This window comes from Carassius auratus, unplaced genomic scaffold, assembly GCF_003368295.1.
Source record: "Carassius auratus strain Wakin unplaced genomic scaffold, ASM336829v1 scaf_tig00001604, whole genome shotgun sequence".
NCBI lineage: Eukaryota > Metazoa > Chordata > Actinopteri > Cypriniformes > Cyprinidae > Carassius > Carassius auratus.
In genome coordinates this window covers 49,648-61,522 of record NW_020523374.1, presented here as the reverse complement: position 1 = coordinate 61,522, position 11,875 = coordinate 49,648, and the positions used below count along the sequence as shown (strand labels likewise).

General features: G+C 34.5%; 1 protein-coding gene across 1 annotated transcript; it reads right to left on the bottom strand.

The window, feature by feature from the left end:
• Positions 1–610: 610 nt before the first annotated feature.
• On the bottom strand, positions 611–8,665 carry LOC113069466 (nuclear receptor subfamily 1 group D member 2-like). The gene is made up of 8 exons (XM_026242557.1): positions 8,396–8,665; positions 5,778–5,996; positions 5,593–5,681; positions 4,613–4,757; positions 3,882–4,465; positions 2,908–3,093; positions 2,609–2,819; positions 611–1,578 (listed from the first exon to the last, which is right to left on the bottom strand). Exons 1-8 carry the CDS (start codon positions 8,412–8,414, stop codon positions 1,382–1,384), a joined length of 1,650 nt encoding a protein of 549 aa, XP_026098342.1. The 5' UTR covers positions 8,415–8,665; the 3' UTR covers positions 611–1,381.
• Between the last annotated feature and the right edge of the window lie 3,210 nt (positions 8,666–11,875).

Below are 11,875 nucleotides of genomic sequence, written 5' to 3'. Positions count from 1 at the left end.
ATAGTTCAGAAAGCTTATAGAATTGAGAGAAATATTTAATATTCTGCAGAATGTGCTATTTCTATGACACTGATCAAATGTAAGACTACACAATTTGTGATTAAAATATATATTTTTTGGAAACATTTTAAATTAATGTCTCTTTGTTAACATTATTTAATGAATTTCCTAACAATGACCTAAATATTGTTTATTTATTAATCTTAGACAATATACACAACAGCAATACACTTTTATTATTGGCATTTATTAATCTTTTGTAATGCTAGTTAATAAAAATGCATTTTTTCATTGTTTATTCAGTGCATTTATTAATGGCAAAAGCATTAAAAATGTATTATATGCAGTAAAAGTATTGATGCTCATTGTTAGTTCACGTTAACTAATGTATTAAACTCATTGTGACCTGTTTTAGACGTTTATCATTGCATATTTATTTTATAGGCTAGTATGTCAATCCATACACAGCTCATCAGCGACCTCTAGTGCATAAAGACATGAAGTGCAAAAAATAGGCATGACGGTAAATCACAAGTAAATATTTATTAGATTTTCCTTACAACGGTATATACACAACTATACATACTGCACTTTTTTTTTATAAAGAAACAAAAACATGGACACACCAGAGCTGCATCAAAAGAGTCGTACGTCATTTCCTGTCATTTACAGGCTGAGAAATGTCCATATCATCAAGCTGTTTTTCAAATGCATAGAGTAAACCACTGATAACTGGGATTGTAACATCGTTTTCGAATAACAAAATGATCCCCGTGTCTAGAATTGTGGCGAAAAAGTGTCATCTGTAAGGCAATCTGTACAAATGTCCATAAATAAAACTCCATCTCTTTCATAGTTTTGTTCCGTATACACATTTCCCGCTGTGTAATGGAAGACTTAAACACCTCTCTGTATGAAAAACACAGTTTAAAGTGACTCCGCTCATAAATGGCAGCTGGACAGACGGATATTTTCCATCTGTGCACTGTTATTATGGTGTCGGGGACACCTCGTGCAAAAGCATCGCTCCTGTTATACAGGTTCAAATGATGCTAACATGCTGCTAGCGACAGACATACATTCAAGGAGAAAAAAATACATCATATATATATTTATATATACAACACATAATCTTTTGGGACAAGATATGACATAAAGCTGCTCTTATACGAATAGCCATGCGTTAGCAGCTATTGCACATAATGAAATGATGAGGAAGTGTTTTACAAACACAACCTTTGCTTGTGCGTAATGGGCAAATCACCATGATACTAACATAGCTTTAAAACCTGAATGATTCCGAATGAGTCTTTTCTCACAAAACAGTAAAAAAAAAGCCTGTTAGATACATTCAAGAGTGAAATGAACAGCCCAGGTTGGTTTAAGGTTGGATTTTGAAGGCGAGCAGCTCCTCGGAGTGCATGTTATTGAGCGAGCGCAGCTCGGGGAGCTTCAGGAGCAGCTTGGTGAAGACGGCGGCTTCGTTCGAGTGGTTTTTCATGATCAGGTTCCTCAGAGCTCTGATCAGGGTCTCCTGCAGGGCCTCCACACCGTTTACATCCTCGATGGCCGATCGGTCTGTGGAAACATGCAGAATTGTTAAATTATATATTACACTGGACCAAAAAACCAGTTTGAATTTGAACTCGAGATTTAGTTGAATAAATAAGCTTTCCATTGACGCATGGTTTATTAGAATCGGACACTATTTGGCTGAGATACAACTAATTGAAAATGAGGAATCTGAGTGTTCAAACAAATTAAAATACTGAGAAAATCACCTTTGAAGTTGTGCAAATGAATTCTTAGCAATGCATATTACTGATCAAAAATTAAGTTTTAATATATTTATGGTAGGAAATTTACAAAATAACTACATGGAACATGATCTTTACTTAATATCCTAATGATTTTTGGCATAAAAGAGAAATAGATCAATTTGACCCATACAATGTTTTTTTTGGCTATTGCTACATCTATACCCCAGAGACTGCTTTTGTGCTCCAGGGTCATATATATAAATATATATATTCTTACTATATAATAATAAATAACATTCTAAATAGCCGCTGAATAATATTACTAAAAATGGGTAATTAGTAACAATTAGTGCTGTCAAATGATTAATCGCATCCAAAATAAAAGTTTTTACATAGTATATGTGTTTGTGCTGTATATATTTATTATGTGTTTAGAAATACAAACACATGCAAGAAAACTGTTATTTATATATTCAATATATTTATATTTAATATAAATATAAAATATAAATATAGAAATGTAAAAACGTTTGACAGCACTAGTGATAATATAGTTTTGCATGAAAAGTGCTAAATTGAATATCTTGCTGCTCATTATGTTCCAAACAGTTAGTAATTGGTTAACTGTGTTCAGTTATGATGCCACCTTAGAAGGCAGCTTCCTATGAAGGCAGTAGACAACAGGACGACTCGCTGGGTAACAGTATCTTCTATTTTATTTTTAGTATTAATTGTATACTATTTTAGTTTTTATTAATATTTTGAATTAGCTTTTCCATTTCCATTTTATGTTAAGTTTGTGCTTTATTGCATGAAAAGATGCATTGCTATGTTTTTGAAGGGCTCACCTGCAGAGACCAGCACCACGGCGGAGAAGAGACTCATCTCTTCCTCGTTGAGCTGCAGGGCGCTGAGCTTCTCGCTGAACTCAAACATGCAGTTGAGCAGCTCTCCGGCACCCATGGAGCGCAGCAGGTCCACGCCGAACTTCCTCCCGCTCAGGAAGGTCACCGTCCGCTCTTTCACATCGAACAACGACACGAAGCGCACCATCAGCACCTGTGTGCAGGGAAACAGAGGAGAGCGTCAGGGCTCTGATGGATGCTTCCGCTGTCTGAAATGCATCAGGACTCTTGTTTTGCTTTACCTCGAAGGTTCCTGCCTTGAGGAGGTTGACCTGGTCGTGTTGGGAAAGGTCCTGGAAGCCAGGGATCCGCTTGGCAAATTCCACCACTTCTCGTACAGCAGGGATGAAGCTCCTGGAAAAGTCCTCCCAAATTTCATGACCAGGCTTGGAGGGGTCCACGAAGGGGGAAACACTCATGGGACACACCTGAGAGAAGACCAACAGAGTCACATTACACCAGATACGCTTTAGTGCTAAAAGAGCTCTGCTCCGATACAATGGCTGTTGAACAAATGGAACAAAAGATACATTTTTTGGGGCAAATTCAAAGTTTAATTCAAATTCTAGGACAGTATGGAATGCATTATTTGCATTATTTTTAAATAAATCCTGTACATTAAATAATATAAATTCATAAAAAGTAACATAATACAATTATTTTGTAAGATTTATTTAAATTAAATGTATTAAAGGCAAAACCAATTTGTATTTTAATATAGTCAAATATGTTTATAAATAAACTATTATACATTTTTGTGTGCCTTGCTTAAATTGTTAGCTTTGCAATGCATCCACAATGGTTGATGCAGCCAGAGAAATTGTCTATAAATGTATTTATAATTTAGATAAAATAAATAATTAAAAATAATACATTACAAATTTTTTTTAAAGAACTTAGAAACAATAATCATATGGTTTTAATAATATAAATATTCATTTATAATTATTGAGATTATTTTATACTTTTTTAAATAATTATATTGGTAATATTTGTAATATTTGAACAATATTTTCAATAATTATCTTTTATATTTGTTCATTTTTAATTGGAATGCTTGTGTTTTTTTTTCCTCTTTAATATTTGCATTTAATTTTAGGTATAATTATTTTTCTACTTAGTTCCCAAGACAAATATTTAATTGTTATTTAAAAGTTTTTCATCTAATATAAATATTTAATTAGTCAGAAAACAACAATAACAGAAGGTCACTAACCAGATGTCCTCTGTTTGCTCCAGTCTGGCCTTGGTTCATGTTGTTTCTGTGGTAAGGCATGTTTTCTGAGCTTCGACTGCACTGCTGGGTCTCGTGGTACCCAGTCACATGTTCTCTGTAAGGTCCAGCGGTGGTTTGCACGGTCCCACTCTCGTTCCAGCGGTTCCAGCATTCCTCCCGCGGCTCCTCGTCCTCCTTGCTGTTGCTGCTGAGCGTTTCGGAGCTGGCCGGAGATAAGGACCCTCCGTGGGGCGAGCTGTATGAGAACAGGTCCTCACGGGGAGCTGGTCCAGTGCTCGGCGTCTCTTCCTCCCCGCAGTCGGACGAACAGGACGACGCCGTGTCCATGGGAGTGACTGACTCTGAGTCCCGGGAGAGATCCGAGGAGGAGCGTGGCGAATCCGGCGGCGAGGGCAAGGAGGAGCTGGACTCGCTCTGGCTGCTCTCGATGGCACACGGGACGGTCTGTGCGCCGTGAAGCATGTGCTGCAGCTGACTGTTGTTCATCATGTTATTCATAGCTGTCTGCATCTCCAGGAGCATCCGCTGCTTCTCCCGCTTCGGGATGCGTCCGAAACGCACAGCTGAAAAAGAGATTGAATGTTAAGATTCATTGCATTTAGTTCTTCTGCATTCTGTTAGACTAAAAAATGTAGTTGTGCAACAAGTCCGTATGTCAATATCAGAAAAGCTTGAGGTCATAAGGAAGAAGGATATGGCTTGTAACTCACCGTCTCGGGACATCCCGACAGATAAACACTTCCTGAAGCGACACTGCTGGCAGCGGTTGCGGTTTATCCTCACTATAGTGCAGCTTTCTGTCTTCAGGCATTTCTTATACTGAATATTCTGCTGGATGCTTCTTCTGAAGAAGCCCTGGAAAAAATACAAAATAACAGTGTTTATACACACAAACACACACACACATATATATTTATATAACATAATATTTTGAATTAGCTTTTATTATTATTATTATTTTTTACATTTTTTATATAGCTTTATTTTTATTTAATTTTCATTTTCAATTAATAGTCAATTTATTACGTTTTTTTTTTTTTTTTACATTTAAATTTAAATTAAGTGTTCAATTTTATATTTATATTTTTCTTTATTTTGGAAATAATGGAATTGTTTGTTAGCAGGGTTATTTTAGTTAACTTAATTACTAATTTACAAAATTAATAAAACTTTTAACTAGAATTTAAATTAAAACGGAGATGATCAAAATAAAACCTAGTTGAAAATATTAATAAAATGTATAATAGTATTCAAATATTAATTAAAACTCTAACAGTATCTTAATTATACCAAAACAACACCGACAACAACAACACAAAATAAATTAATATTAAAATAATAATATTAATTATAATAATATCATATCTTGAAATACAACAGTTCTGTTCCAAATGCTAATGACTGAAGAGATCAACTTGGAATGCAAACTATATATATATATATATATATATATATATATATATATTGCATGCACAAATAAAGTTGAAACATTTTGCCTTTTGGCATTGCATTCTCTGCAAAGTAAATAAAGTTTGTCTTGATTAAAGTATATACATGCAAAGCTGTAGAATTTGGCTAAAAGGTTCTACAGTGTGCCAATGATGTCTTAAAATGCTGCCTAACCTGTACAATACTAGGTTTGGGCACAGACCCAGAATGTTAGATGATCCTGAGAGAAGTGTTTCCTCACCTTGCAGCCTTCACAGGCATGAACACCGTAGTGGAAGCCCGAGGCGATGTCTCCACACACTTTACACAGCAGCACCATCCCGTTGAGCTCTGGAAAATCATGTAAGAGTTAGTCATGCCCAGTGGACAAATCCTGCCAATTTTAGACAGCTGAATCACATATAAGCTTATTCAGCGTTTACTCACTGGTGATGGAGCTCTTGGAAGAGAGGGTCTTGTCAGAAGCGTGTCCGCGTGGGTGAGTGTGTTTCAAGAGCAGTCCAGCGGTGGGCAGGTCTGTCAGACGGCTCGGTTTAGAGGGAAGGGGTGGCGAGGATGATGGGGAGCGGCTGTTAGAGCTGTCACTCATGCAGGAGTCAGGGCTGGGGGCGGAGCTTGAGGAACAGACGTAGGCTATCACGCCTCCTTGAATATGAGAAAAAGAGGGAACATTATAAAAATGCGCATAGAAAAAAATTTTATTGACAAGAGTATGACCACCTATGCACATCACTGAACTTGGTTTCGAATATGCATTTTATGGAATAAATTTTTTGGTAACAATTAAAAAGTTAATATAGGCTAGTTAACTAAAACCATATATAAAAATGTATTGTTACTTGAAATAAATAAGTCTTAACTGAAATAAAATTAAATAATAAAAAAATCAAAAATAATAATAAAATAATTAAAAATTAATAAATTTTATTTAACCTAGTTGCCATAATTTCTCATTTTACTAAGTTGATGCACTAAAATAAGGAAAAGAGGGAACTTTTATTGAATGCACACTGAAAAAATGGAATTTACAAGAGTATGACCATTCAAGCACAGTACTAAACTTGATTTCAAATATGCATTGTCTAGATTACCAAAATAAATGTTGCATAGTTAACAATAACCAGGGTTAATACAGTTACCTACAACCATAAAATAAAATAAAAATCCACAAAGAAATAAAATAATCATTAACTGATGATAAAAAAAAACTTTGTTAAACTTTTGTTATTTGACCTAGTTGCCAACATTTCACATTTCAGTTTAAATGGAGGAAGTAAAATAAATTAAAACAATTTATAAGATAAATTAAAACAGCAAAAAGTAAAAATATGTAAATACCCCATTTTTGTACTTCTTCTGTGATAGCTACAATTTGACCTTCATTGCATTTCATTCAAATATTGGATAACTGAATTATGTAAACTAATTTCAGTAGGTGACCTGGTCATCTTGGTATGAAGAAGTCACACAAATAAGCTTGCATAAAGAGTTAGGTTTTATTGTTAAAAAACTGTGAAATTAGAATCTTCAGCATTGCACATGTTGGATGCACTTCCTCATTATGAACAGCTCATGACCTAATTTTTAAATGAATGAAACTGCACGATTATTTAATTACACTAACCTAATACGGTAACACTACCATGGTATATGGATATAATAATCATCATGTATATCAAATGTACAATAAAAGATGTGGTACAAAAACCCATTCCATCACTTTTGTTGATGTGTGTAAACTGTAAGTGTAAGCAGGCAAAATATGTACAAGTACGGTATTTTTAGTAGTTAATTTGTTCGGGAACATAATATATATGGATTTATTTTACACCAACCAGCCGTGCATTCACAGAGTGAATAAAAATGTACTGAATTTCTTTAAATGGACAAGGGAGGTTACTTAACCACCAACAGCCCTTAGTTTCTCAGACCCACCCACACGTGGACCTCTCATGTTTTGTACGGGAAGAATATTTAGGTCACGAGCTGTCTGCTGCGTCCTCACGTGGTACTGCAGAGAGTCTCGCGCCAGCGACTGCCACGCTTCGACCAATTAGAGACTATGCGCCGCGCACGTCACGACCAATCAGCGGCGGAGCCCTGACCTAGTACACACAGTGCACATGGCTAGGCTACGAGAGCCATGTGAGAGCGAGCATTCTAGTACTCGGAGTACAGAATGCGCGTGACGTAACCCACATCCACAGTTTGACGCGCTCTGCGCCGCAGCGGAGTCAACGGAGAGCATGTCAAAAGTGCTTTAAACCACAAGATGAAAAACTAGAACATTTCAATCTGATAACATATCATTTTAAACATGTTTTCATTTGATGACACCACAGACAAGTGCTTTAATATGCATTTAGCCTAAAGTAGGTATTACATTACTCCTGTTTGGTCTCTCTCTCTCTCGAGTGTGTCTATGTGTGTGTGTGTGTGTGTGTCTATACATTATATATATATATATATATATATATATATATATATATATATATATATATATATATATATATATATATATATATATATATATATATATAATGTATAGACACACACACACACACACACACACACACACACATGCTAATTTCAGTGTTTTTCACCATAAACAGCAATATTGGAAAACAGGTATGATATTAAATGAAATGTACACATAAATCATTAAATTAGTAAAGTCGGGTTTAAATGTACATAAAAAAATGCGACAACAAATGCAAATAAATATTTGAAAATAAGATTTTTAATTACTGATCAAGGGTTTATGGGGATTTTGCTTGAATACTGCTATTTTAACTGATAAAATATGTGAGCGTGATTACAGAAACATCTCTATAACATGTTTGTGTGTAGAAATCACACGCATATTCCCTAATATTTCCAGGTTTTTCATAGAATCACCGTAGCGCGGTAGCCTATAACACTGCAATTTCTTAACACAACATGAGTAATGTTTCTAACAATAACCTACTAAATACGTTATGCTTAAAATTATGAATAAGAAATAAATAATTATAAGCAATAAAATAAAAAAAAAACCGTCTTACCTTGCTTTGTTGATGCCATGTCTTCAGACTCTTGATATCTTATAATTCAGGTGGACAATAATAATTCCAGCCTTTTGTGTCAGTTGTAAGCGTTCGGATCCTTCAGCGTTCCATAAAGCTCTCGAGCGTCTCACAATGGAATGGAACTCTCAGGATGTGCACGAGCGCTCAGAACTCAGTGTTCTATAGTTCGTGTTTCCGTCCGTGTCCCCGCCCCGTTGGTGCTCGACTCACGTTGTTAACCCAGTGACACACTTTCATCCATGTGTCTGTGCTTTCACCCGTCCAGAGGCGGAACTCAACACGCGCGCACGAACCCACCGCTGCAACGTGAGGCGCGCTTCTGGGAACATGATGTTTTTCTGGAACGCAACCGCTCCTCGTTCAGAACAACAACAACAGAGCCTGTGACGACGAGCCGTTCAACATTGAACTCTTTAAGCTTGTCGTTTTTAATGCATGCGTGTTAGTAGCACAGAAACGTTTTGCTTAACTGTAGCATCAAGCCAAACACATACAGAACGTTTCCACCTTTAACTGTACTTTGAGTGTTTAAGTGTTTTCAATGCATCTTTTTCAAAAAGTATCACATAAAGGCTACATAATAATCTCTTTTTAGTCGTTTGAATATATATTAATGGATCATCAACTGTGAGTCAAGTTTACTCATCTCTCCACTAGGACGAATGACCATATGTGTCCAGATACGGTTTCATGGATGACGACTACCTAGTTCACTTGGGAGTGTGATTTGATTTATAGGTGGGTGGCTGCTAGAAGGGTTGGTTTCAAGTGAACTGACTGACTCTTTTCTAGCTTGTTTCAATGCAGCTTTACAAGTGAAATAGTGCTTCAATGATGCAAACAATTTAATTCTACTGTAAAGCAGCTCTAAAACAAGTCATTATTCAGCTGATTGTTAATTCAGTTAACACTCTACTTGTATAATAATAGTCTTATGCTGTAACAAAAATGATATTAAACATTAATATTTATATGCATAAAATGCCACATATACTGTATAATAATATTTTTATGCTGTAACACAAATAACTACATTAAATTAAACATTATGCATAAAATGCCATAACTATTTTATTTCCCCTTATATTTACTATAGATATTCAACTACTGTTTTCACTGCAGGAAAACAAAGTCTATATAACACACACAGTAAATGACAGGATCATAAATATGGTTATGATATATTTTATGTAGATTACAGTGGTCATAAATTTAATTGGTGGTTTGAAGTGAAATGTCTCTTCTAGAAAAGCACACAATGTGTGTACTCCTCGTCTGAACATTTCTCTCTTGTCAGATCACTAACCAAAAGAACACCGGGACACGACGTACTGTTCTGTAGACCACAGAAAAGGTGTGGTTAAACACACCATCAGATGCTAAATATAGCTATTTGGTTGCATGTTATTTAACCATAATCTACGAATAATTAACCAGATCTTGATCTTTATCTCAGGAAAAATGACTGATATATATCTCAAACATCAGTCGACACTTACAGATCAAGGATGGGTTTACATTTACAGAGATTTTTAAATGTACTTCTCATTCTGTTCCTTGTGTCACAGTCTGTATTCAGAGTCTGTTTTAACAGGATGTCCACAGACAAGAAAGACATCATTGAAATGTTTCCATCAGATGCGTCACAGTAAACAGACAGTCATCTGCTGACCTCTAGTGGACAGACTAGATCCCTACAGTCAGCCTCACATGAGGGACCACATGGAAAACAGCTGATTTGTTCTCAAAAGCTTATTATTAACAATACAATATGTATTCGAGTCAAAATGTCTTAGGTTAAAACACATAGGCCTAATAATTTAATTTGAATTGAAAAAAACATGGATTTTCTCCTCTTTAAACCTAAAAGTTGTAGATTCTGCAAGTTAATGCAAATAAATTCATTAACATTGATCGTGTAACTATGCGTGGTCATTCAATTAGATGACGACATGTAATAACTTTTATTATTAGGTTTTACTTATTTTTAAAAGTTTATTTTAATTGTAGTTTGTTTTTGTAACTATGTCATTTTTATAACTTTTAAATATTTCTATACTGTAGCTTTATGCAATTGTAAATTCTAGTTTTAGTAATTGCAATACTTTTTTTTTTTTTTTTTTTTTGGAGCTGGACAAAATAATATAATGGGAGAAAGATTTGGAAATAATACTTTTTTTTGGACTATTTTAAGGTGAACTGTTCCTTTAAGACAGCTGACTGCAGTGGTGTACACACTAGCTTATGTATGCAAACACTTGACAGATATGGCCTAACTCGAGAAAATTGTTAAGTTTGACATTTAATGAATCTGGGGTGTGAAATTCACAAGGATTACCCAACCTTTTGACATTTGTGGTGAGTACAGCTTGCTCATTAAAATACACAACAGCTGAGAGATGTGTGTAATATGTGCGAAAGGTTATAGTTTTCAGAACAGACACAACAGACAAGTCATTATCACATGATTTTAACTAAAGTAAATTAACTAAATAACATGTAATGTCCTGACTAAGATAAACTACCAAATAATTTTATAATTGAACCGGATATAATGACATTTCATGACTGATAATCTTTTAGAGTAATATAAACTGGAATCATACAATGCAACTGTTCCATGTCTTCATTCTGACACCGATCAAGGCCCAAAAATAGGAAAAATGTGTATCTTGTGCACATTTGAGTTTTTTCTTTAAAAGGCTGCAGGTTTGCTGTGCTTGATCGTACAGCTCCACAATTACTATTAAATAATTATATCAATACTAGTTTTATTATTATAATAATATAGTAATTGTAAACCTTTAATTTCTGTTTTTCATCTAACATTTATATTTTATTTTATTTTGCCTTGATTAAAATATTTGATTAAAATGATTAAAATACTTGATTAAAATAAAATGTATCAGTATGAGTAATTAATAATAATAACAAAAAAAGAATAATATTTGACACACACACACACACATGCGTGTATATATATATATGAAAATATTTCTATGGCAATATTTTATGGCAAAATAAAACTGGTATTTTAGTACATAATAATAATAATAATAATAATAATAGTAATAGTAATAAAGAAATGTGCATGTAAATGAGAAAATTAAGGTACAGATCCTGTCTCTGCTTTGTGGATATTCTATAATGTTTTACGCACAAATGTGCAAACTTAGCAAGACAATTCCCAGGCAATCCTAAATCTGCATAGAACTGCATAAAAATAAATAAAACATGATCTGAATTGGTGCAAATATTAGAAAATGTGGGGGGCTGTTGCTTAGTGGTTGCAGAACTGGATCTGATAGACAAAAGATGTTTGCCAGAAAACGTTTTCACATTTTTGCAATATAAAAAATATTGAAGTTTAATGTGACTGATGTTTAAAGCGCATGTGACAAGCACAGGAAGAGATAAAAACACATGCACTGAACACATGACATTACATACAAGAAA

What these genes read in the sequence shown, in the direction of transcription:
- LOC113069466 (XM_026242557.1), bottom strand. An exon ending in ATGCCTGTGAAGGCTGCAAG is followed by an intron (nt 4,758 to 5,592) that starts GTGAGGAAACAC and finishes TATTTTTTCCAG; the next exon opens with GGCTTCTTCAGAAGAAGCAT. An exon ending in TGTCGGGATGTCCCGAGACG is followed by an intron (nt 4,466 to 4,612) that starts GTGAGTTACAAG and finishes TCTCTTTTTCAG; the next exon opens with CTGTGCGTTTCGGACGCATC.